At 41.9% G+C, this 25,233-nt stretch overlaps 3 protein-coding genes across 10 annotated transcripts in view; 2 read left to right on the top strand and 1 right to left on the bottom strand.

Moving 5' to 3' along the window:
• Positions 1-15,420, bottom strand: part of ZC3H7A (zinc finger CCCH-type containing 7A) — a 29,670-nt gene extending 14,250 nt beyond the window's left edge. Inside the window, exons 1-12 of one of the 6 annotated variants that reach the window (XM_071815350.1) lie at positions 15,266-15,350; positions 10,139-10,218; positions 8,868-8,971; positions 7,793-7,832; positions 6,776-6,973; positions 6,139-6,297; positions 4,348-4,428; positions 4,220-4,261; positions 3,391-3,421; positions 2,602-2,882; positions 1,467-1,674; positions 472-536 (exon numbers count right to left, since the gene is read on the bottom strand). In XM_071815350.1, coding sequence (XP_071671451.1) covers positions 472-536; positions 1,467-1,674; positions 2,602-2,882; positions 3,391-3,421; positions 4,220-4,261; positions 4,348-4,428; positions 6,139-6,297; positions 6,776-6,973; positions 7,793-7,832; positions 8,868-8,935 — 1,173 coding nt within the window. In that variant the 5' untranslated portion in view covers positions 8,936-8,971; positions 10,139-10,218; positions 15,266-15,350. Of the gene's footprint in view, positions 1-471; positions 537-1,466; positions 1,675-2,601; positions 2,883-3,390; positions 3,422-4,219; positions 4,262-4,347; positions 4,429-6,138; positions 6,298-6,775; positions 6,974-7,792; positions 7,833-8,867; positions 8,972-10,138; positions 10,219-15,265 lie in introns of all 6 variants that reach the window. The other 5 variants (XM_065850494.2, XM_065850491.2, XM_065850493.2 and 2 more) reach the window with 5 other exon arrangements.
• Positions 1-25,233, top strand: part of PARN (poly(A)-specific ribonuclease) — a 251,745-nt gene that overhangs the window by 129,037 nt on the left and 97,475 nt on the right. The window lies entirely within an intron of this gene.
• Positions 15,883-25,233, top strand: part of PLA2G10 (phospholipase A2 group X) — a 29,761-nt gene continuing 20,410 nt past the window's right edge. For 2 of the 3 annotated variants that reach the window (XM_071815356.1, XM_071815354.1), the window contains exon 1: positions 15,883-16,050. The gene's annotated coding sequence lies outside the window, so the exon portion shown is untranslated. Of the gene's footprint in view, positions 16,051-18,513; positions 18,691-25,233 lie in introns of all 3 variants that reach the window. The other variant, XM_071815355.1, reaches the window with a different exon arrangement.

Genomic DNA, 25,233 nt, shown 5'->3' with positions numbered 1-25,233 from the left:
GCAGGATTGCGAGTGTATTATAAATTTACCCTCGCAGAATCGCGAGTGTACACTTTCCGTACTCACTACGAGTACGTGTATCCCTTTGAAATAACCCCACACCGTGTTCATGCAGTGTGGACTCTTCCCGGACTCAGGGACGGCTCCGGCATTGTTTTGGTGAAGCCACGTGCATGCACTCTGTGGACCTCCTGTTGGATTAGTTGCTGCCCTTTCATAATTTTCCTCAAGTAATATGCGAACCTGTATTCAAGTCACTTTTGGAGTGCTAAACCCTATTTCTCACCGGTTTAGTAGAAGTTGTTTTGGACCCTGCTGTCCCTTAAAGGAACCTCGGGGGGCCTCCGTGACAGCAGCACAGACTGAGCATGTAGCAAGATATGCTTTTTTAAGTAAAAACTAAGATCTGTGTGAAGCCCACAAGGCATTAACATTTGAACTGATGTGAAAGAAAACGTGAGAAATACTTACAAACAATGGGGAACTATTGCTGCTAAGTGTTGGCGTTCCATCCCTAGAAGCTGAACTTGAGAGGTCTAAAGGAGTAAAAAGAACTTTTAATTACTTCATTCCCCAAAACACGCTATGCAAAAACTATTTCTCATGCCTGAGAAGCAGAAGTATCAAAGCTTTGCATTTTTTTGACAAATACCAAATTTCTTTTTGTTTGCTCAAATTATTTTTTCAATGATGTAAAAGCTCCTTGTAAACACCTGGGCTGAAAAATCACTAGGAAATCATCTCCAATATAACCATCCCATTACCAGCAGCAGTAACTTCACAGGCATATGCTGAAGCAACATGAAGAACGCGTGCAGTGCAAGAAGGGCAGATAAGCAACACCTGACTATCAAAAATGAGTATATGAAAGAGGGTTAAAAGGCTTCTTTTATTTTAAGTTTTATTTTGTGAATTTGACTTTGTTCTGGAGACCATGCTCCTGTAACACTGGTTAGTAGAGATAAACCTTTATTTTAATCTTCTCTAGTTCACTGGTTATTTATATCTTGTTATTTCACAGACCTGATTTCAGTACATAATGATAGTCCCTAGAGTTTGAATGCAAACATGCAATACCGGTATCTTTTCAGAGTACATGGTTATATTAACCTGATAGAATTTTTTGATATTGCCAAATCATCAGAAGTGGTTTAAGCCATAAGAACAGCTTCATTTTATTAAAAAAAAAAAGTCTGAAGGAATGTGGTTCCTTCTTTATACTTATTCACCTGAACCAAATAACTTACACAATAAATGAAGAAAAACTGAACAGAGTGAGCACACTTATGCAGACCCCAAGTAAACAAAAGCTTTATGTATAAATATATACTCTCAAAAATTCTGAGCACAGATCACATGTTAAGTGTTAAACATTCCTGAAGAGTTGTGAAAATCCATACATTAAAAAGAGCAACCAGTTGGCTCACGCACAACTCTCTCTCGCCATATTAAGACTCATTTCTTACCTCTTTTAGGGTCACTGATTGAAAAGGTGCTTAATGGTGAACAAAAGTTTTCCAGTGAAGAAGCCAAAGGCTGCGGAAAGATTTCTGAAAGAGAAGGTGAAGGAACGAATCCTGCACTAACTGGCAGTGTCCCCAACAAAGAGGCAGAGAAGGGTACAGTGGGAGCTATGCTGCCTGCAGGAATAGGTCCTCTGGCTCCTGGAGTCTGCTGGGAAAAGAAAAAATAAAGGAATTCAAAAAGAATGTTCACACACAGCAAAAAACCCACCCAAGAACACAATGTGCAATAGTCTTTCTTTCAGTAAAGCTTTTGCAAAGTTTTTATATCCCTACTATCGCTGCCAAGTGTTGGTGTTTCAGCCCTAGAAGCTGAACTTGAGAGTTTATAGGAACAAAAGTTCAGCCACTTCTGCTCCTCCATCAGAGCTCTCATTCTGACTAACAGCCGAGGACCTCCATAGCCTTCGCTGTCTGCTCTAGCTCTGGAACAACGGTGTCATTTACAACGCTTCATCTGCCTCCATTTCTCTAATAATCTCTTCTATATAGAAAGTTAGACTAGTGATGGTCTAACTATTTGTTACCCAGGAGGTGGATCTGCACGAAGCTCTGACTGCAGAGACACGAGGGAACGTACTAGAAGACCACAGCACAACTGTCCTGCAAAGCTTTTAGCAGAAGTTTAACCATAGTTAGTGCAGTTACAGGGCGGGCACTCCAGCACGCTCTCAGGTTCTGAGCGGGCTCATTTGCACCACAAGATAATTAATAAATACACAGTAGCCCAGACTTCAAACATCTACTTTTCACAGTCCTTCCTGGCAGTGGTATCCCTCCCACTATGGTAGTAGTGGTAGTAGTGCAGCAGTATTTCTGAAGTAGCATCTCTCCCCCAGCAACCTCGCTCAGGTTTTCCAACACATAAACCCAATGTAATTGTCCCTGGAGCTCTGCTGGGTCCTGGTATCTTCACAGCCACATTTGCAAGAAGCCGCACCTGAGATTCAACCCAACCGCGGAGAAACAGCTCAATGTTACTAGGAAAGTTAACTCACATTTCACCACTTGATAAAAACACCACGATGTCCACTCGTTAAGGACAATCTTTTGAGAAAGAAAACCAAAAATATCTTACCATTACACTTTCATCTGGGTCAGGCACAGAATCAAGTAATTCATCAAGTTCTTCCCCAATAATTATATCTCCATCTCCACAATCTAAACATGCTTCTGGCATAGAGAAAGAAACATTCCCTCCATTTGCCAACACTGCAGAAGGCAAAGAAACCTTTTCCACTTGAAGAGACATAACAGAAGATAACGATGCTCCAGGTACTGACGACGCCTTAGACGCTTCAGAAACAAAGTTTGATGGAGAAGCAGCAGAAACTACCTCTTGCTTCTGGTCAGATAAATCTGAAAGAGGTAAGATGGGAATCACTGCAACTTTTGTTCGAAGATGTAAAACTATCTTGTGTAACTCTGACAATGTGGGAGGGTGAGGGAGTAGGGAAACATGACGAATGTTTAAGCAAAACCACATGAAATATTTCCAGCTTCCACTAACTTCCAATTCACGTGCACTTATATCTCTGTTTATCTATGACTCAAACTAAAAAAGAGAGGAAAAGTTCCAGACCTGATAGTTTCCTAAATCTCTGGCATATTCTCCCCTCACTATTTTTCCAAGTTAAAGAGACAATCACTATAGAGCAGTTACAATTATATCAAGTTGAGGAGACCAAAAGAAAATCTGCTTCACCACTCAAATACGTAGTTTTAGAGATAAGCAGATCGGACTTTTTACCATCGATCTTTCAAATGACAACAAGAATTTTCGTAGGAAATTCGATAACAAATACAAGCAGATCTGCATGGCATATCTAGCTCCCTGGCATTAATACGGAAACACGGCAAGACTCACCTAACTCAATATCTTCTACAGAAGAAGAATTCTGTAAGTGAGAAAAAAAACACCTCTCAGCACTTTGCACAAGAGCCATTACAATTCTTCAAATACATATTTACAGACTGAGCATTTAACTCCTCAAATTTAGGTTTTATAAAATTTGACATTTATGAAGTCTATTGGAATTTAACGGTCAAATAGGTGTTTAGATAAAGCATCCATTTGCAGACTGAAATCCACACTATCACTGAAAACCTGCAGCCAACCAGCCAAAGTGAGAGTGACACTTTAGGGAATTAAAGACTCTAAACAGTATCTTAAGGAGCTGTTCCTATTCATTTACAGCTAAATGGCCTATAGTCCTGTGAAAAAAGGCTGTAAGATAAAGATGAATACCTCTTCATTACTGCTCTTCAGACACATTACAAACAGCAAGATAAATGCAAGTTCAGGTTCTAATGAAGGTCGAATTTGGACAAACGCATAAATTAAAGGGCACCCTTCACTTTGATAACTGTCTACAAAATAAAATAAATACATAAACAAGCACATTAACTATGCCCTTGCCTCAAGACGTTGGAAGTAAATCTATTCATTGCATTGGATTTAATTTTTTAAGTAGCGTTTATTCTACAAAGATAACTTGAATGATGATCTTAGGTCCTGGTCTGCCACAAATACACAGCAAAACAGAACACGAAGATAACAGCACCCTGACATCCAAAATAACAGCATCTTCTATCAAATGTCACTTGCACAACTTTTACTTCAACATCATCAAATTATGAAACAATTATTCCTCTTAGCTAAATTCAGATTGCGCTTGGAACATGTAAAACTGTACCTGAGCTGATAAATCGCTAGAAACTGCATTTGCGGAGGGTGGCTGCAATGAAAACATACATTCATTAAGTACCAAATTGATATCAAGAGGGGAAAACCTCGGTGTAAAATGTTAAAATAAAATCTTACCTTTGCTCTTACATATGCTTTCCTTATTTTTAACCCTAGTTTTTGAGCTAGTTCTTGGGTAAGCTTAATCACACTTTCATCCTAAAAGACAAAATTTCATAATTTACATGCATTGTCTTCTAGCTGAGACATCTGTTCACATCTCAGTCTGTATTCTGATGGGACTGTAAGCCAACGCTGAAAAATACAGCTACCCTCAGGCAAAATTAATGTCATATGTGGAATTTTTAAATATCCAGAAAACAGCGTCCTTCTGTTTCATCCATTTGAATTGGAAATGATGTAAAGATTTTTCCAACACTAGAGAAGTTCAGAGAAGTGGTGCGGTGTTGGTTTGGGTTGGTTGGTTTCGGTGGGTTGGGTTGGTTGGTTTTGGTTGGGGGGGGGGGTATTTTTGCTTGTTGATTTCTGGTTCCCATCATGTCAGCTACTACATAACTGCTGAATATTTAACGAGAACTCTGTATTTTGGCACCACACAACTAGAAAGTGGAGTTAAAAACCTGCTTATATTTCACTCTGTCCTACAGTTACACTAACTATCCATTTAAATTATTTGAAGACTTCATTTTCAGAATGTGTCCTACAGGTAAAAAAGCATTCCTAGAACTTAGGTAAAGGCATATAAACCTGAAGTGAAAATATTAAGATATGGAGGTTCAAAGTGACCTGGGTCAGGACCCCCCAGGTCCCTTTCCCCTACACTGCTCTCTAATAGATCATTCCCCAACTTACACTGGAACCTGGGGTTGTTCCTGCCCAGATTCAAGACTCTACACTTGCCCTTGTTCTATTTCATTAAATGTTTCCCTGCCCAGCTCTCCAGCCTGTCCAGGTCTCTGGATGGCAGCACAGCTTCCAGTGTCAGCCACTCCTCCCAGCTTGGTGTCACCAGCAAACTTGCTGACAGTCACTCTATTCCCTCGTCCAAATCGTTGATGAATATATTGAATAATACCGGCCCCAGCACTGACCCCTGAGGCACTGCACTGGATCCAGGCCTCAACTGGACTCTGCCCCAATGACCACGACTCTCTGGCTTCTTCCCTTCAGCCAGTTTGCAGTCACCTCACCACCCGCTCATCCAGACCGCACTCCCTCAGTTCAGCTGTGAGGATGCTGTGCAGACTGTGTCAAATGCCTCACTCAAGTCAAGGTAGATCACATCCACCGCTCTGCCATCACCCATCCATCTTGTTATGTCCTCATAAAAGTCAATGAGGTTGGTCAAGCACGACTTCCCCTTGGTGAAGCCATGGTGACTGCCCCTAATGACCCTCTTATCCCTGATATGCCTTGAGATGGCACCCAGGAGAAGTTGTTCCATCACTTTCCCAGGGATGGAGGTGAGGCATTTTAGTTGGCATTATGAAGTGTCTCAGGGAGCCAAATTAGATCAGTTCAGGGTGAAACTCAATTGAAAAGGCTGCAGGATTGCATCTGATGCATTCTTAAAAAAAAAAAAAAAAAATCAAAACAAAACCCCACAACTGTAGAGAATTTCAAACCACAAGCAGTGGGTTAGTTTTTATTACCAAGGTTTATGGCGCTCAACCCCCACTGCAAGTTGACTGTTTCTTTTGCTGAAAGTTGGCCCAACAAACTGAGCTTGTGGACTGAAATCTCTATTTTCACTTGCACAACACAACACAATTCATGGAGGAATCAAAAAAATATTTTTCTGCATTAAAAAACCCCAAACCAATCAAAAAACCTTAAATGGTCTTGATGTAAATATATGTTTTCTGTATTAAATCTTTAAAAATCATCATCAATATAGAATTTACGTACCTGTGGCACAGCAAGAGAACATTTTGCTACAGCATCATAAGCCTTTTTATAACTTCTCAGTTCATTCAAAGCTTTTGCTTTCCGATAGAGAGCTCTGAAATTGTTTTCGTTCAATCTCAATGCTATCTCACAGTCTTCCAGAACTTTTTCATGCAATCCCTATGAGAAGAAAGAAAAAAGGCACTGATCAGAACTATTAGCATTCAAGTACCAAATTTAAACTGTATTAGATGAAGGTACTGAAACGTTATAAAACACTCCCCAAGGCCACTGCACTATGAGTGTTGCTAAGTCACCAGCTCATGCAACTAAAAAGCAGCAGGGCCACCAGTCATGGGAAATCCAATAACAGTTTTGAAGATAATTTCGCTCTTATTCCACAGAGAAAGCAGCACCCAACAGTATAAATGGATAAAAATACTCTTCCCCCAACTTCCAAGCCTAATATGAGTTCTTAAATGATAATATTCTAGTATTAATATAAAAATACTTCAAGGATTATACTTGTAAAAATAAGATATTAAAGAACACGCCGATTCTCGAACCAACACAAAGAGCTTTTCTCTCACTAGGAAACTTTTGGTGTCTCCACACTGCGTTAGTGCATTGAGAAATCCCAGTCTGAAGATCAGCTTACCAGGTTAGAAAAACACGCTATCCTATTCACGTGCAACTTCTCTAAAACATCATCAGAAACATGGATTTCTTCAGAATTAGCATAATCAGCTATATTTATAGCTTCTGTATAGTGACTCAGTGATCCTCTCCAATCACCTTCTCGATATACATCATTCCCTTCATTAAAAAGGTTTCTAACGAGCTCCCGTATAAATAACTGCAACAAAGAAAAGAAACACTCATCAACAGCAGCATTTGTTGTTTATCTTCCAAATACCTTTGAAATATAAAACTTATACTTGTAACTTCACAGAATCAAAATGAAATGCAAAACTTTTGTCTGTATTGATATTCTTCTTCTGGCATTTTCCCAAGACGATCTCTAACATCCAACACCGCAATACGTAAATAAAAGAGAGGGTAAACTACTGATCAAATAATTACTTTGTGTAAGTTAAAAAGACATATCTATTTCCCTATATTATTTTAGCAAGCAGCAGCCCCAGCAATGGGTAAAGCAGCAGCGCACAAAGGCTGGTTTTGCAGAGCATAAGATACTTTTTTAATCTAAATGTGAATGATTGCATTGTTATCTGATATCATCTCAAATTCAGTGAAACCACCTACCATTGGATAAAAACACTCAAAAGATGAGTCTGAAAATATAAGTCAAAAATCATGCAGTGCACAGAAACAAAGTGTTATGAAGATTGATGTGACTGAGGTCCTTCTCTCTCACTTTTACTGTGCCACTCTCAGCTTTATTCAGAAAAGCACACAGGTGTATCCAATGAATGCTCCAAATTCATCCCAAACATCAAAGAAAGAGTTAACCTGGACTGCTAGATGAGTGAATTCCAGGCACCCAAACACCTGTATCACAATGTCAGTAGTCCCCAGTTCCAATATTGAGCCATTGGAAATTCCCGTTCATACTACACCACCACAAAAATGTTGATTTAAAAGAAAAGAATAAATATAATAAGATGGGCCCATGTTAAAAACCCTCCTGGAAATGCAAAAGTAATTTAATTACCTCATATTGTTCTTGCGTCCCTGGGTAGGGCAAAGTAGATCTAGAAAAAGAAATCACAACATTTACATATTATTCATATTGCTTAAAAGACGATCACGTTGAAGAATACTGGTCCTGACTAAACATGGCCTCGCTGCACCAGGCAGATCTCTAGATGTTGTTCATTGCCTGCACTGAGCAAGGCAGAAGTGCTGGAGATTAGTTTTGATTAAACAACTCTGTTTTCTCACTACTAATGACTCATTTTCACTTCAAGTTACTTAGCCAGGCTCAACTCTGCTCAAAATGCATTAAGGTTTTGAATGCTTTGAGCTTAAAACCTCAACTTTGTTTAAAACCTGTTTCCTTCCTCTCCTCCACTGTGCAGAAACAGATCATACCTAAAGAGAACTGCAATCTTCTTGTAAGCATTATATAATGACAAATTATCTGCCAAAAGAAAACATCCTTTTTAATTAAGTCATACCAATGACACTACAGGAATCTTCTCTAGCACAGAACAAAGCTATTTACTTTTAACTTTTCAGGAAGAAAAATAGGAACCCTTTCCCTTCCCATATGGGTTATCTGAGAATCTCATTCTAAACAACTTTTTAAAGTGCTGTTTTTTGAACTAGTGTGAAATTTCACAATGATTTCAAGCTAGCCAGGATCTTCTAGAGAAGAATTTGGCATCGATGCAAATGAAAATTAACTACTATTCATAAGATGATGTTTCATTAGGTTAAATTTTAGCTCCAGTGAGTTGAAACGCACGGTGCTAAGCAAACCCAGCCCTTTGAGTAGAAAGCTACTCTTAGGTGTAGTCATCCATCAGGTGGATTTTCAGGGTATTGACATTTTCCACTCACCAAAAAAACCTCACTGCTGATTTTTCTCAAAGGCAGAAAGGAATACCCTCCCACCCTCCATCTGCTCAGCTTAAGAACAAAGAGGGGGTCTGTATTTTCTTTAAGACTGTTCTCCATCTCCATGTTCATGTCAGCAAACACTCTGAGGAGAAACACGTGTCCTCCTTCCTCCGCTGGGGCTCTACCCAAGGGCTTACCCAGGGCTGTCCAGCTCATATACATACTCTATAAACTGGAGTCCTTTCTTAATGTTCTGTTGTCTAGCGCTTCTCTCTTCCGACACATTGGACATGTTATCTTGAACATTCACTTTTCGGATACGCCACTCCTCAAAAAGGAAGAGAGATAAAGGGCTGTTAGTGCACAGCAGGTTGCGTTTGGCCTGGAAGGATCCGATCTCACACCGACACTAATTCCATCACACAAACATGATCCCGCACCTCAGCTGAAGGAACTCCAGACAAACACCGCAGGGCTCACAGCACCCCAGGTTGAAGCCCTGGCTCAGAAAACACCCCCGCTGTCAGCGCCCACCTACAGAAAACCTTCCTGCCAATTTCTCCTTTCCCTTTGGTTTCCCACTGACTCCACACCATGCAGAGTGAATCTACACAGAGTCATGAGCTCAGCTCTCATGCATCACTGCTAAACCCAGCCACGGGTCCCCGCTGCCGTTCCACAGCCTTGGACTGCTTGTGTTTGTTTGTTGAAGTAGTAATAAACTCAAGACCCAGGTATAATTATTAATAGTATCCCAACTGATTAGAAAACTACCAATAATTCTAATTCTAGAGTCCCTCATCATGACTCAACAGCTATGGGGTAATTAGAAGCAAAATATTACTGCTTTAATAATATCTACCAGTTGACCAAGGTGAAAATCTTGGCCACTTTACCAGTAGCAAAGACTACCTACTTCATTTGAAAAACTGAATTACTTTAATGTAATTCCACATCGCCAACTTGACATTTAAATCCAATTTAAGTAGCCCGAATCGGTGATTTTTTTTTTTCTTCATGTCTTTCATTTACTGGATTTACAAATAAGTCAAACAAGCTAAAATGATCTGTGTAACCTTCAAGATAAGGCTATTTAACATCTGGTTTCACGGCTGCATACACAACTTAAGAACATGACTTAATTTTACAAAAAAAAAATCAGTAGGACAAAGTTATATTCTGAAAATACTGAAATTAATAAAAAGTCTCTTGAAGAAATACATATTTTTGTGAAGAAAATTACTTTTTGTAGGAATTTATAGTTTAAACAAAAAAAAAAAGGAACTGCATGCAGTACATCTCTGTTAGTCTTGAAACTAAGATTAAAACAGCCAGTGGAAAAATGAAAACAGAGCAAAATAAACTAAATAACACCCATCAAACTCAAGAAAATAGCAACTGAAAATAGCAAGCAGCCGGAAAAGATACTCTCTCCGAATTACTTGGAATAATGAAACAATCCGATGAGCTTTCGGCTCTAATAATGTTTACAAACCTTGCCAAAGCGTCCTGAGCAAACCTATGAAGCCTGCACCGTTCCAAGCCATTGAGAGTCAGCCCTATAGTGACACACACCTAAAACGAGCATAAGAAACTGCGTCATTTTCTTAAGGTCACTAAGCAAACTGATGGGCTCGCTCCAAGGTCCCCATTCCTCCCCACTTCTTACTGCAACCTCATATCAGCAAGCTTCGAAAGCAAGAAAAATAAGAACCACTCTGTAGATAAATATCGTGGACAGCTACAATAGTTCAGTGACCTGGACTGTTCAGATATTGCTTGTTTAGGCATATAAATAGTGCTCAATCTACTCTCCAGAGAGGAAATAACCATGAACGCTTTTTGCAACTGTTTTCCATGTTATTTTAAGCACCATCTTTTCTTCCACAAGTTAGCAATACAAACTGTGCTTTTGGCATCTCTATGAAAGACTTTTAGTATAAGATAAACTGAGTAACAACAGCGTCTCTATGAATAAATCTAAACACAAATGCCAGGAGGGTAGCTTTCATAACTCAAATGAGGGCTAGCGAGAGTAAGAAATGCTCATCCAACCAAAGAAAGTGGTAATATCAGTATATGCCTTCCCATAAAAATAAAGAAGTTACGTAAAACGTATTTTAGTCCCCTGAATTAACAACTGACAAAGTTGCCAATAAAGCAGGAGCCTTGCACGTGTCAAGATCTGGGCAAGTATTAAGATCAGCTTTACTCTGCTCATTTTCCTCAACCTCAATATTCCACACCAACAACTTGCAAATGGATGAAGAAAGTCTGGCACGGTAACAATTGCATCTATTTATCACCTCTATGTAAATATTAAAGAATAAAAGATATATTGAAACTTGAAGGCGTGCAGATCCAGTTTCTCTATAACAATACAGTTAAGGGAAATGTTACAAATTGGCAGCACAGATAAAAGAATATCCAGCAAGCGATGAACATATGTGAGTGGTGTCATTTATGATTCAAAGCAGTTTTCTATTTTTTTCCTACTTACTCATCTGCATCAATAAGATGTTCAGGCAAAAATTATCTTTCCTTAACATACTTTGACAGTCACATTGCCCAAATATTTGATAATTCTGCAGAGGATTGAAAACTGTTTCAGAGAGCACCTCTAACAGCGTGTCTCCCATCCAAATTACTCTTAGATGCTCCCAAGCAATCAGAAACACATTAGACTCGCACAAGGCAAATAACAAACTTGGCTTGTAATGTCACACACCTGCTTTTAAAGGTTTTTAAAACCCCATCTATTTAGCAACAGTTTTTCTCCTCTATCTGCTGGGGTGGGAATACATATATATACATATATTTTAATCAAAACAAATATACATATTTAACTGAAAAAGGGTGGATTTAGGGCTGGCCAGGCTCCAAGCAGCCTGGGCTGTGGAAGGTGTCCCTGCCCATGGCACAGGTGGGACCGGATGAGCTTTAAGGTCCCTTCCAACTCAAACCATTTGATGATTCTGTAAAATGTACATATATTTAAAAAGCTTAAATCTTGCTTTTAACTTCTACTAGAAAAGCAAAGCCTATAGTGTTGCTTTACACTGTACAATTCACTGAAAGAGACAAGCAAAAGGAAAGGAATGGAATAAAAATAGTACAGGATCTGGGAAAACAACGTCTCAGTAATTAAGGTCATAGACAGAACTGACTGTTGCATTACATGTTATATTTCTATAATACAACTACTGCTACATGAGCAACTGGAGCTCAATCTACTAAACCTAGTAAAATTGCAAAAAAAAATTTTAAAAAGCTGCTTAAACCCAAAAAAGTTAAAGAACAATTTATACGGGTTTATCCTTATCACAGGCTTCAACTCCTCACGTTTCACAAAAGCCAAAGTCAAGTGGCAGAAAGTACACTGCCAGTAGCCAATGTCACCTTTTCTGACAGATGCTGGTCCAGTCACACAAACAGGAGACGCGGAGGAAAACAAGTTTGTGTTTCTGGGACCCAGGAACACCTGCACTTCTCTCTTACACAAAGCCTCTTATGCCTCTTACTGGTTATTTGCTTTTCTTCCAGAAAATTCTGTTTTCTACATTTTGGTACTTCTGAGGCGTTCAAGAGAAGTTTTAAAGGACATTCACAGTATTTAGGATATGCCGGGGAGAATTCTTCAGGCACGAGGGCTTTGAACACAACTGCTAGACTATGTTGCAAAGCAAAACTGATCTCTGGAATGCAAGGCACCCAACTCACACAAGAATGCAGACAATTGAGTTTTTTCTGTAGAAGGAATACAGGCCTTGGTTATTCCTAAAAGGAAAGTCACACTGTTTCGGACAGTCTAGCCTTTCTATTCCTAACCGCGAATCCAGGGAACAAGTATGTACAGTTTGTCATGCACACGAGTTCCCTCAATTGAAAATTCAGTCCCGAAGGGGAAGGAACTCCTTTCCTGCTGCACACAGGTGTGCAGACAGCTTATTTAGAGGAGAATGGAGAATAGAAGAAAAACGCAGAATGTTACCTGGGGAGCAGAACTATTAATACTGCCACTGGGAATTATGACCTTCAGCTCACTGTTACCGTTCGTTACTGACATGAATGGTTCCAGCTATAATAAATGCTTTTAATAAGCATTCTCTGCGCCTTCAGGCCTAACTGCTGACAACAACTGGAAGTCAGTGGTCCTCACTGCATGGCCTTCTCCACCCAGTTAGAACTTAAAAACTAAGTGCGGTGTATAGACATGTTCTTTTAAAACACAGAAGCACGTCCTTCTGTCACGCATCACTGACTTCACTATTAATGCAATTACTGGGTTACAGGAATCTCAAATTAGATCTTTGTACAGTACGAAGTACATTGAAAATGTTATCGTGATAGCTGCTGATAGATCTCTACCAGTCTTAGTGCTTCAGCTGAATTATGAATCTTGACTGGGATGCACGTCTAGTGAAAATCACACTGAGCTGAGACCTTCCTTTGGATCCTACCACCCCTTCTTCGTGACACAGGCAGGAGAGAGGTTTACGAACTCAAAATATTAAATCAACTCAGTCAAAAATTAATCCATCATGTGTACCATCATATCTCAAAACCTTCTCAACGCAATCAGAAGCTGTGAAATCAAAAGTCTGCGTAAAAAAATCAAAATGTGAACAGTTCACCCATGTTTCCATATAGGAAAAGTGTACAAGAGAGAAGTTACACGCTGGGTCCCAGAATAAAGAGAATAATGCAAAGACTACTGAAATAGAACAGCAGGAGTGAATAAATGGTTAAAAGGTAGCCAGTATAAACCCCTTTCTCCTATAAGCAGTGGAAGCCCCTCTTTGGTGCTGCCTCTCACACTACCAGCAGCAGCAAGTGTTCAGGTATCTGCATCCAAAAAGCTGCATATGTGTTACTCCCACCCCAAGGGCACAAGAAAGCAGAGACATGTGAGATGGAGAAGTGGCACACACAGCTGTGCCCTGACCACGGCCCAGGGATGTCACCCACAAACCATCCCATTGCCCCAGTCCAAGCCAGCCAAGAAGCAAACTGGACACCGAGCATCTGCCCAACAGAATAAGCCTGACCCAAAGCAGACTTCCCATCCTAACCATCTGACAGTTTAACTGCATAATTACAGATAACAAACTGCAGTGCAAATTAAAGCATGGCTTACAGAGATTGGAAACTGTTCAACAGCCTTGGAGTGGCACCAAGATCAGGAAAGGAAAATAGAAAACTTAATATAAAGCCTTTTTAGAGTTATCTTCCTCAGATAGCAAAAGCATGAAAGATTTAACAGTCATGCTCATGCATCACTGGGCAATTATGTAAGACATTTCAAACATGCAGCACGCACGGCACACCTGTCAATAGTTTTGAATTAACTCCTCTAACACTTCTGGTTACAATCACACAATTCTGTTACGTCAGCTCAAAAAGCCACTTAATAACACAGACATAACTCGGTTTCAGTTTTTATTTCTGTAAAGAGAAACAAACTTAAGTGTTGTAAAAATGAAATATCTAAACAAAACAAATGAAATAGAATTTACAGCAACAGTTCAACATCTACTCACTCCACATTTTTTCTTGAAGTATTTAGTTGCACCTCCTCACACTGATTCCCTACCCACAAAATAAGACACTGTTCAGAGTTTGTTTTCTATTTTCATAGCTTTCCTATTTTTTTTTTAATCCATGAAAGAAAAAGGAGAGAACAAAGATGCTTTGTAAAGTCACTCCATTTCCCCAGGAAATTAAGGAGTGGGGCTGGAAGACTTTGCTTTATGGTTCTCTAAAACACTTTAGGAAAGAACAGATGTGAAATACAAGCTGAAGAGGGAGCATCTTGTCAACAAACCCAGGTTTATCAACAGAATCGACACCAAGATAAGCTTTGGTAATCGAGTTTGATGACAACAATTGACAGCCTCTGAGGTTTTTTTCGTTTTCACTTCCTGTAACACAGTGCTGACTCTTCTGTAATCAAACACTAACAGCGCTGCCCAACCGAGAGCAGCGGCTCGGCAAATTCAACAAGCGGCAACGGGCTGTTGGTTCCTTCAGTCGGACGAACGAGAGCACAACCCACCCGTGCGGCGCGGGACGGGCACCGGCACACGGCCCCGCTCTCCGCTTCTCCTGTCAAACGCCGGCTTTGCTCCAGTCACGGAGCAACAGGCGAGCCCTGGGAGCGCCCGTTTTCCCGGAAAGAGGCGGCTGCCAACCGGCGGGCTGAGCGGGCCCCGGGACCGCTGCCACCCTGAGCCCCTCGGCGCCGCCGCCCGCACCGCTCCGGGCCCGCCCGCCGTCGCCTTTGTTCGCGCCAACCGGCTCCGATCGCCGGCAGAAGTCTCATCCGGGGGCACCCGCCCGGCTTCTCCAGAGGAACCAACAGCGGCCCGAACCGCCCGCGCCCGCCGCCCCCCGCGTCGGGAGGCACAGGCAGCGGGAGGGCCGTTCCGCTCTCCCGGGGGAGCGAGACGGCCGGCCCCACGGCGGCGGGACGGTGCGGCCCCCCCTCGGCCGGGGAGGGGCGGGAGCGGCTGGGCCGGACGGGCCGGACCGGGAGCGGCCCTTCCTCAGCCGGGACCGCCCCGCCAAGCGCGGGTGATCGGCGCGCGGCTCCTCCCCTCTCCCCCCGCCGCGCAGCCCCTACCTGCCCCTCGGGCCTGCGGGAGCGCAGCGCCGCGGAAGGCGGAGCCAGCGAGCCGGGCAGGCGACAGCGGCGGCGACAACGACGGCGACAACGGCAGCGCCTCCCCCGTTCCGCCCTCGGCACCGCCGCCGCTGCCGCCCGCTCAGTGAGCGCGCCCCCTGCTGCCGGGAGGCCGCGGGGACAGCCTACAGGCGGCCTGACTCGATTGGCCGGAGCGCTGGCAGTGCGGGCTTCCCCATTGGCTCGTCACCCCTGTTTTGGAAAGCGGCACTTCTGATTGGTGTCGGTTCTGAAAATATTTGCTGCTGATTGGCTGAGCGCCTCGGCCCGCCCCCTTTTTTCCTTTCAGCCGGCTGCAGAGCCCGCTCTAGGCCTCTCCGGCGCCCCGTGTGAGCGGCGACACACGAACGGGGGAACAGACAAACAAGGGTGCGCCCGCCAGCTGCCGCCGCCCGGGGACGCCGCTCCGGGCTGCTCGGCGCCGCGGGCCTTCAACCCTCCCATCAGCTCTCCCGGAAGCGGCCTGACGTGAGCAACCTGCTCGCGGCGCCCCATGGGAGGCTTCCCGCCCAGTGACGTCACCCTCCCCGGCCACTCCGGCGCGGGGGGCACTGCGCATGCTCCGTGCGGCCGCGGCGCCTCCCGCCAGTCCGGTGCGCGTGCGCCCCGCGCGGCCGCTGCCGGTGAGGGGACGAGGGGCTGAGGCGGCGGGACAGACGGAGCCCCGGGACGGAGCCCCGGGCGCGCTGGCGGCTTCCGCCCCGCCGGGACCGGGAGAGGCGGCAGTAAGTGGGCGTTACCTCGAGGGTCGGTGACACGAGCGCGGAGCCGGGCGGCGGAAACGTGCCCGCTCCTGGGAAGGCAGCCCGGGAGTGCGGCCCCCCGTGCACCTGCCTCAGTCGGGGCGTCCCCGCCGCTCACTGGGATGAGCATTTATGAACCCGGGAGCTTGTTGCAGCTTGTGAACTCTTTATGTTGTAACTCACAAAATGCGTTTATGAAAACCCTTCACCCGGATAATAAAATGAGAGCAAGCTGGAGGCCTGAGGACGTTGGTTTGTGGTTATTTTCCAGCAGCAGCCGTGGCCGAGCAGGAACGTTGTGCCGGGTCCCGCACGCCCTGCCCGGGGAGCTGCTGGTTGCACGTACCCGGAATGTGCTTTAAATGTGGGGGGATGGGCTTTTTCCTCCCTGGCACTGGACATAATTAGTGTTCTAATAATACTATTTCGTTTTTTCCAGTAGCATTAGTGATGGCAACGTCAGTGGTGCAGCTGTACAGATATTCCCACAATTAATGTGATAAAAACATTCGATGGAGCTTATATGCTAGAACTGTATAAAGAAAAGCCTTCCAGGTTTCAACAAATGTAATATATAAGTTATACTACCATTAATTGATACTGAAAGGAATACACCCAATTAGCAGTTTATCAAGTTATGCTGGTGGAAGGTTCCCTGACCTGGTAAAACAAACCTGCATTCACCAATGTTCAGTTATTCCAGGAAGGGCTTAAACTGAGTCCTGCGTTCCAAAACCACCCAAGCTGCACCCCAGGATTTGGTCACTGAAATATATTCTTGCTGCTCTGCCACGGGTTCACTGTGTCTTGTTGCGTTTGTGTCTGTTTTCTGACTGGGACAAGGTACAGCCTGTAAAACATGCAATTGTAGATTTTTTTAAAATAGTGCTTATTAAGACAGAAGAAAATACATATTCTATAATTTCTGTTGCCTTACAAGTAGATCGAGAGAGGTCCTCCTTCCCCTCTACTCTGCCCTGGTGAGACCCCATCTGGAATATTGTGTCCAGTTCTGGGCCCCTCAGTTCCAGAAGGACAGGGAACTGCTGGAGAGGGTCCAGCATAGGGCAACAAAGATGATTAAGGGAGTGGAGCATCTCCCTTATGAAGAAAGGCTGAGGGAGCTGGGGCTCTTTAGTTTGGAGAAGAGGAGACTGAGGGGTGACCTTATTAATGTTTATAAATATATAAAGGGTGAGTGCCATGAGGATGGAGCCAGGCTCTTCTCAGTGGCAAACAATGATAGGACAAGGGGCAATGGGATCAAGCTGGAACACAAGAGGTTCCAATTAAATTTGAGAAAGAACTTCTTCTCAGTGAGGGTAACAGAGCACTGGAACAGGCTGCCCAGGGAGGTTGTGGAGTCTCCTTCCCTGGAGACATTCAAAGCCCGCCTGGACACCTTCCTGTGCGACCTCACCTAGGCGTTCCTGCTCCAGCAGGGGGATTGGACTAGATGATCTTTTGAGGTCCCTTCCAATCCCAAACATACTGTGATACTGTGATAGATGTGTTCCTTGTTGTTATGATAATATCTTAAGATTTATGGTCAAGTGGTTTATTTTTAAAAATCGCATGTGAATTCCCCTGTTGAAGTGATATTTTGGGCTAAGGAAGAGTTGGCACTTAGAGAAAAATGGATATGAAGGCATTTATATTGCTACCTTTTTCAAAAACATGGCCCGCTTTTTAAAGTGGGGGTTTTTTTCCCACAAAAAACTTATAAAAGAAAACAAGCAAAGGGACTCCTCTTGAACTCTGAAAAAAAATTCAGAGAGGAAACAAAACCAGTTGTGGAACCCACATTTATTATGTGCTCAGTGATCAGGAGAGTTATGTAAGGTGAATGATAGTTTTAGATTAATAGAAGTTTCTTAAACGTCTCTGTGTTATTATTTAATTAACCTTAGACTTGAGCTAAGCAGCATCACAATATCGTCCTACACAAATGGCAGGTTGCAAAGTTGTGTTTTGACTGGGTTCTCCAGCAGCCGTGGTTCAAATATAGCTCATCTCGTTTTTTCAGGCAGTGATGCCCCAGCAGGGAAGGAATGTCTGTTGGCACAGGGGGCAGCAGAGCATTTGGAGAACAGCTACAGGGCGAGTTAAACTGTAACTGTTATGATACGAGTCTGATGTAAGCTATGAACATCTTTAGTTTCCTTAGGAAACTACTTAACATTTTAAAAATTAATTCAGGATTTCTTGCTTGCTAAAACACTGTTGGAAACTGTTTAAGCCAGTGAAACACCCCGGGTTTTTTCAAAGGAGTTAGTGTAGAAATCTATTAGTTATATCCTTTACATAAAAATTAAGTATTAGTCTACAACAGAGAGTATCTTGGTTATGTTTCAATGTCTTAATTGTAATCCGCAGCAAAAATTAAAAGCTAGTAAACAGTCATTGCGTAATGCCCGCTCTAACTTGTAGATTATTTTATTAAAGGGAAGATGATCTTCTTGGCTTCCACAGCAGCAGAGTCACAATCCCATAGACCAGCAGAGGGCAGAAGTCCCAGCGGCGCTTCCTGGGCTGCGGGCCGGGCCCGCGGTTTGGAGGAGCTGAATCCCAGGGGGTCGCTACAAGTTTATGTCTGACCCGACTCCAACAAAAATTAGAAAGGTAACAATTATTTTAGGTCAAAAGGTTCAAAATTAGAAAGAACTTAGTGAATTAAAACTCAAGTTATTTCAGTGCAATATTTTAGTACACAGAAAATAAATGTGTAAGTGGGGCTAGTTGAAATTTGTTAATGCAAATCACCATCCTGAAAATTAGCTTAAGGCCTCTGAATAGCATTATTTTATTCTATTCCATCTTCTCTATACTCTTGTGTTACTCATTTGCATGTTATAAACAGGCCTTGGAGATGAAGCTGAGGAAAATTATACCTATTTTCTGACCTATTCGCTAATACAATATTTACATCTCTGTTATAACTAGCTAACCAATTCTCATGAGCTTCAGCTTCTGTCAGGTCTTAATTTTATCCTTTTCTGTAACTGTGGCTGCACTGGTTAATTCAACAACGTAAAGTGTGTCTGGTTACTTCCTTTGGAAGACAGAGAAGGTCACTGCATCCACTGTTAGCATGAATCTCGGAAAGTGTTTTATTCAGTATGTATTGCTTGTTGCAGCTGTGCTTTGGATCTACACATTTTTGTTATCTTCAATATCTTGATTTTTCTCCTCTAGTCCTGCCCTTATTTGCTTGGCTTTGTATTTATAGAGCTTAACTAACGCAAATATTTAATGCTAGAGAATTCTCATGTAACTGAAAAGAAGGAATATTGGTACAGTGAATTGATCTCTTTTCTATTACAGGTTATATATGAGGTTTAAATCTGCTCATAAAGAAGATGGGGGAGGGGGAAATGGTGGTTTATAATCTAACTCAGGTAAAGAATGGTATTTTAATAAATAACGCAGGCAGAACTGAAGAGTATCTCTCTACCCAGGAAGGGTTCCCTGCCAGAATAGCAAAAAACAACTTTTTTTTAGCTTTGCCAAGATCCGGAAGTTCTCAATCTCTTAATGTAAAACCAAATCAGTGTGAATTCTAGGAGCGTACATTTAGTCGGACTTGTCCAAGAGAGACCAGGGCAGTTACTGAGCAAGGTGCATGCCGACTCTGCTGTCTTTGCACGTACTTAGCAAGCAGACTGGTCCAAAAGACAGAAGCCCATTTATAGAGCAAAAGTTGTGTGGATGTCAAACGCTCAGCACTAATGCACATTTCAAGGGGTTTATTTTGGAATAGCTTTAGTCTGAACACGTGTGGAATGTAGTGGTTGGAGCACACCTTCCCGTCTCGTTGTACCCCAAAGGAATCCGAGGCTGAGACAACTCTATCAAATGAACCAAAGCATAGTACATGTGGACAGTCAATTTGGCTCGCTTCTGAGCCAAACTAAAACGCTAACATGGACATGCACTTTGCCAATGAGATTGCTCTTACCAGGAGTGATCTCTCTGAAGAAAGTTTTGCAGGGGACCTTTGCCTAAACAAGCAGGGATCAAGCCAGATTTTCTCTTTGCAGTCAGATATCCTAATCACAAGCTCGACTGTCGCTGGTCTATGTTTCTTTCTCTGTCACTAAGTAAGAGTCACTCAAATTCTCTTCACAATTTCAACAAAAAGAGTCAGTAGTTGCTTATAAACCTCTTTAAGCTGCCAATTGGATTATCCTTTTCAGAGGTGAGCTAAGTAGGTTAAATATCTTCAAAGCCTCTAAAGTGTATCTCTCATATCCTGAAAGCTGTTAACATATTGGCACTGTGGCTGCTTCCCTGCCAGCTTAGGTCAAAATGGGTAAATGTTGCACCTCTCTGCCTTGCTTAATCATATCCATGTGGCTAAAACAGAAAGTCCCAAATGATCTATTGGCTCTTAGGAAATCTTAAACCGTGGAGGAAGCTCCTGCCATTCCCATAAGAGCTAGCCGTCACAATGCACAGTTCTAGACCAAATGTTAATTCCTGCAAACAGTATAAGCAGTTATTCATCAGCTGATCTTAACTGTCATCCTTATGCTAAAGGTCAAACAGGCATCCAAAACTCATGTTTAGAAGCACTAAAGCAGCAAAGAATTTTCAGGCTGACTGACTATCAAAACACACTTAAAGAATTCGTCAGGTTTACTTCTGACACATTCCAAGGAACTGGAGTTTCAAGTCCTTAACAGTAGTGTTTGCTTTTTGATTCATATCTTTATACTTCATATTGGAGAACATGGTGAAAAAACAAAATTGTTTGAATAATGTCTCCTAAAACGTAGTGAAAAAAGCCATATTACAAAACTAACAATTTTACATATACACTGAAAAACTCTGACTGAATTTAAATACAACTTTAGGTGCGGCGTGGCCAGACTGGGCTGATTCTTTCAAAGAAAATACTTTTGACAGAAAAACAAAGTAGAATTAAGTTAGCTGATGCTATCCAGCTTATTTCTGCTTATTGCTCAGCATCAAACTCATGAGAGGTTTTTTCCTTTTTCTTTACAATCACTGCGGAAATACAGGATTCAAAATACAGGATTCAAAATACAACTTTTTCAGAGGGCAGAGTAGAAAAGAGTCTTCCCAGCCCTTCTACCCCCCCTTGCTTTTCCAGGTAAAATCTGCACATATCATTAATCCTTTATTCCTTCCTGGCAATCTTCATTTCAATTCTTGACTTTTGTTGAGCAACAACCTGTCTTAAAATACAAAAAGAATAAATAAGTACATCCTTTTTTTTGTTTTGTAACTGCAGACATTACTGATAAGTAATGCTGCTGCTGCTGCTTAAGAATTCAATGGGTACAGGAATATTGTGGCAACGTGTAGGTCAGGAATATTGTTGTTTGTCACACTAGAAGGATTAGTATTTAAGGAAATCATGGAAGTGGAGCAGAAAAGCACAAGAATGCTTTGGATGGGCTCTGAGCAGCCTGGGCAGTGGAAGGTGACCCTCCCCAGGGCAGAGGGGTTGGAACTAGATGAGCGTTAAGGTCCCTTCCAACCCAAACCGTTCTATGATTCTATGAAAGCTGCCGTAGACACCCTAAGAAAGTATTTTCTTTAAAGAACCATACATTGCATCCCTCCATCCAGCATCTTGGTATTCAAGCTGGTATAACTTTAAAATTATAAAATATCAGGGATTTAGTTGATTTGCCACTAAAGTTGCTATATAAACAACACAGTCATTGGAAGTTGATGATTCCACGGGGAATTATTCTGCATAAATTAATATCTGGAAAAATAAGGTTAGTGCATTTCTTCTTATCCGGAGGTGCTGGCCTTTGCTATTATGCATACTGCTCCAGAATTTGGAGCTGCAACTGCAAACTTCGGTGCTACTGTTGCCTCATTGAGTAGTGCTGACGTAACTTCTGCTGTGAGCTGTATTGTAAGCATCTGGGTCTGTATGAATTACTCCTATAAATACACGCCATTTCAGAAGTGGTCAGAGTTCTATGAGGGTAGACTAACAAAATAAACTTTGTTTCACAGGGTTCTAATGCTGAAGTGTGGCAGAGAATCCAGACGAGTGGGTGGTTTACAGCGGCCGTGACAAATAATGGCACTGATGGGGCAGCAAGAGCTTTCACAACAATCTCAGTCCATACGGGTGTTACAAGGCAGGATATCGGATACAGGAAGTAATAGAGAGATGATTTTAGGAAGCAATCGCAATTGCAACTGCATTGCATGGCCATTAACAGAGAAGTTGCTCCAACAGGCAGAGTCCTGCTGCTTCTTGTACATTTGTGCTAATCAACTTTTCATTTATTTCATGCTCTTTCAATCTGTTTTGTAAAGCTGTTTTTGTGCTTCTAACTATTTGTGCTTCCACAAAATCTCAGTTTTCAGCTTGTGTGCTGTAAGAACCAAGACAAACCTTCAATGGTTCGGTTTTTAACTCGAATGCGGTACTCTAAAACGTGGCACCCCACCCATTGCCTGTATACAAAAGGAGTTTCAAATTGGCAGGAGAATGAACATTCTCCCAAACATTGGTCTGGAGCACATATAATTATGCTAAGTCATTGTTAGAAGCTATTTTAAAAGGAAATGTTGCCTGCCTTCTGAGGCTTTTCTATGTACATATAGTTTGGGCATTGCAGCCTTTCTTTAAAACTACAGCATTATTATTGTTGGTAGGATAAGCCGCACTAGCACACTTTAAAGCACAGAAAATAAGACAAGCAGTTAGGCTCTTCCACGCTGATATCTCCACCTTGCCACTGGCTTTGTATAGCGCTTCAGTTATCCTGGGTCTCATTATTTAAATCTGTAAAATTGAGCTTTCCATTTTTAAACTTACGCAGCTGTAGCAGTGACAATTTGTTCACATTAAAATCCAATTTCTTCTGTAAACTGCTGAATCTCAGATATTAGATAGTTTTATACAGTTTTCTTTGTTACCTTTTGGAAACAGCAGGAATGTACTGGTTTAACTGAGGACGGAACCTAACCTATAGTAAATATTGTTTGATACTTTATATTTTCTGAAGACTAAAGTTTCTCTAGCTGTTAGTTGAAACATTTTAGTATTGAAATTACTGCTATTCCTTCCCTTTCTCAAAGGCTCTCCCAAATTATTAACAAAGATTTTAATGAATCAACCACCTTTTTCTTGCTGAAAAGGTCATCTTTATTCAATTTTATGACCCACTTCAAAAGTACCTAGTCCCATCTTACAGTTTTAAATAACCCCTCCCCTAACTAGGCTGTCCCATCTCTACTTCTGGTGCCTGCTCTTGATTCAACTTTTTTCCAGCCACAGGCCCCTTACAAGATGCTCCCCTGTTATCAGAACAGGAAGTTCCTTATCTTCTAAAATCGTATGACTCCAAACTTAATTATATGTTTTAAGCACGTAGAAAATACACCTTGCTCAAAGATAAATTGCTTGGGCTGGTACTAGAAATTTCAGGGCCTATGGGATACAAGTCAGATGAGATGATCTGACCTTCAACTCTTTGAATGAATGACACATGAATAAAGAAGCCAAAGAAGAAACGGTGATGGGCAGAGGTCAAAACAAAATTCATGACCAAAGGAAAATGAAAGCAGCAGCCTACCAGTAAGCAGTTACTCTTGTTTCGATGGCGGCCCTTTTCTAAGGGGTTGTGCTGCTCCGTGTTCTCACGTGGGTTCCTAAATCCAGTATTTCAGGTAAAATGAGGACTGCTGCAGCTCCTCCTCTTCCTTCCACTTGCAGTCATAATGATCATAAAAGGACCCACCTAATTCCAGTCCTTCCAGTTGTGGGGCAATCAGGTAATGATGCAGATTGCAGAAAACTGGACAGGGGATGCAATATATGGGCTACGGTACAAAATCTTTCTTTATCTGAAAGAAAGTGATCGTTTTGTGCTTGTATTATTTAGTGCTTCCTTCCTGCCCAAAGGAAGATGATCAGGGATGAAGTCATGACAGAGAATTAACTACTACGCCTTACATTTTCATTCTGCTTCACTGCATGCATGTGCAAGACATGCTTGCACACATCCATAGGCAAAATATTTGTGCTTCAACAAAAATTAATTAATGAGAAATGCTACTTGATTGGAAGTGAAGCAAATGAACTCTCAGCAGCATCTCAACACACACTTATCCTTGGACATCCATATGTTTGAAAGAGTGATGTACAGTATTGATTTTTGGTCTTAAATACTATGGGGGTATTTTCTTTGGTGGCTATCGGAAAGAACAAATTTAAACAAAAAATCAGCATAGTATTTTACAGAATAAATATTAATTAGAGTTGCTTGTGTAATTAAGTTTGGGTATGCCTCCCCTTGACCCTCCATTCTAAATAAGACTTGGAAACAAACAAAGATTATCTGTTCCTGGCAAATCCTTCCTAGGATTACATGGTGCATAAACTAATAAGGGTTTATCTTCTTTCTGAGAGAGGGAATAACTAGAGCAACATTAAAACATTAACGTGGGATTAAAGAATTCCAAACAGAATTAGGAAATGGAAAGGTTAGGACTCTCACAGCAATATCAAATCACCGTTACGTTCAAGCATGCAGATCATACGTGCAGACCACACATAAAATTCAGAATACTCTGTGTAAGCAGTACTGTTTTGCTCTGTGAAGTAAGAATGTCAAGTATGCATAAGCTGTTTTAAAAGATAACCTCAATGTGGTTGGCATAAATTTTTGTACGCAGGACTACATTATTCCCATTTTTTTGGGGTGCCATAGTCACAAAACGAAGCTGGACAAAATTAAATGATACTGATGGCAGGGTAACTGAGACACCATTAGAATGTGCTGAGCTTTACACCATAAAGATGGAAAACTGTACTTAGTGCTGCCATCTGAAAGAGTTTGAGCATCATTGTAAAATGGCTATTTGGGAATAGGTGTGTTTATTTCTGCAGACTTGGAGAGGCTGATCAGCGAAGGCTACAACAGTAATTTGAAAGTAGGAAGTTACCACAGGAGGCCCCAGAGGAACGAACGAGTTTGTTACCAGTCACCTTTCACTGGTGGTTCTTGAGCTCACCTGTGAGGTGATGCTCTATGTATTCTAGGATAAGTACTTTAAAGAATTTAAATCCATCTAGCAAGATTCACACCTCTAACAGCTGAAAACTATTCTTTTTAAAGCTTTATTATGACTATCTCCTTGCTCCCATCTTTTCTTGCTGTCTTG

This window comes from Patagioenas fasciata, chromosome 15, assembly GCF_037038585.1.
Source record: "Patagioenas fasciata isolate bPatFas1 chromosome 15, bPatFas1.hap1, whole genome shotgun sequence".
Taxonomy (NCBI): Eukaryota; Metazoa; Chordata; class Aves; order Columbiformes; family Columbidae; genus Patagioenas; species Patagioenas fasciata.
Note: the sequence above shows the minus strand (reverse complement) of the source record. Positions and strands in the feature narration are given on the sequence as shown.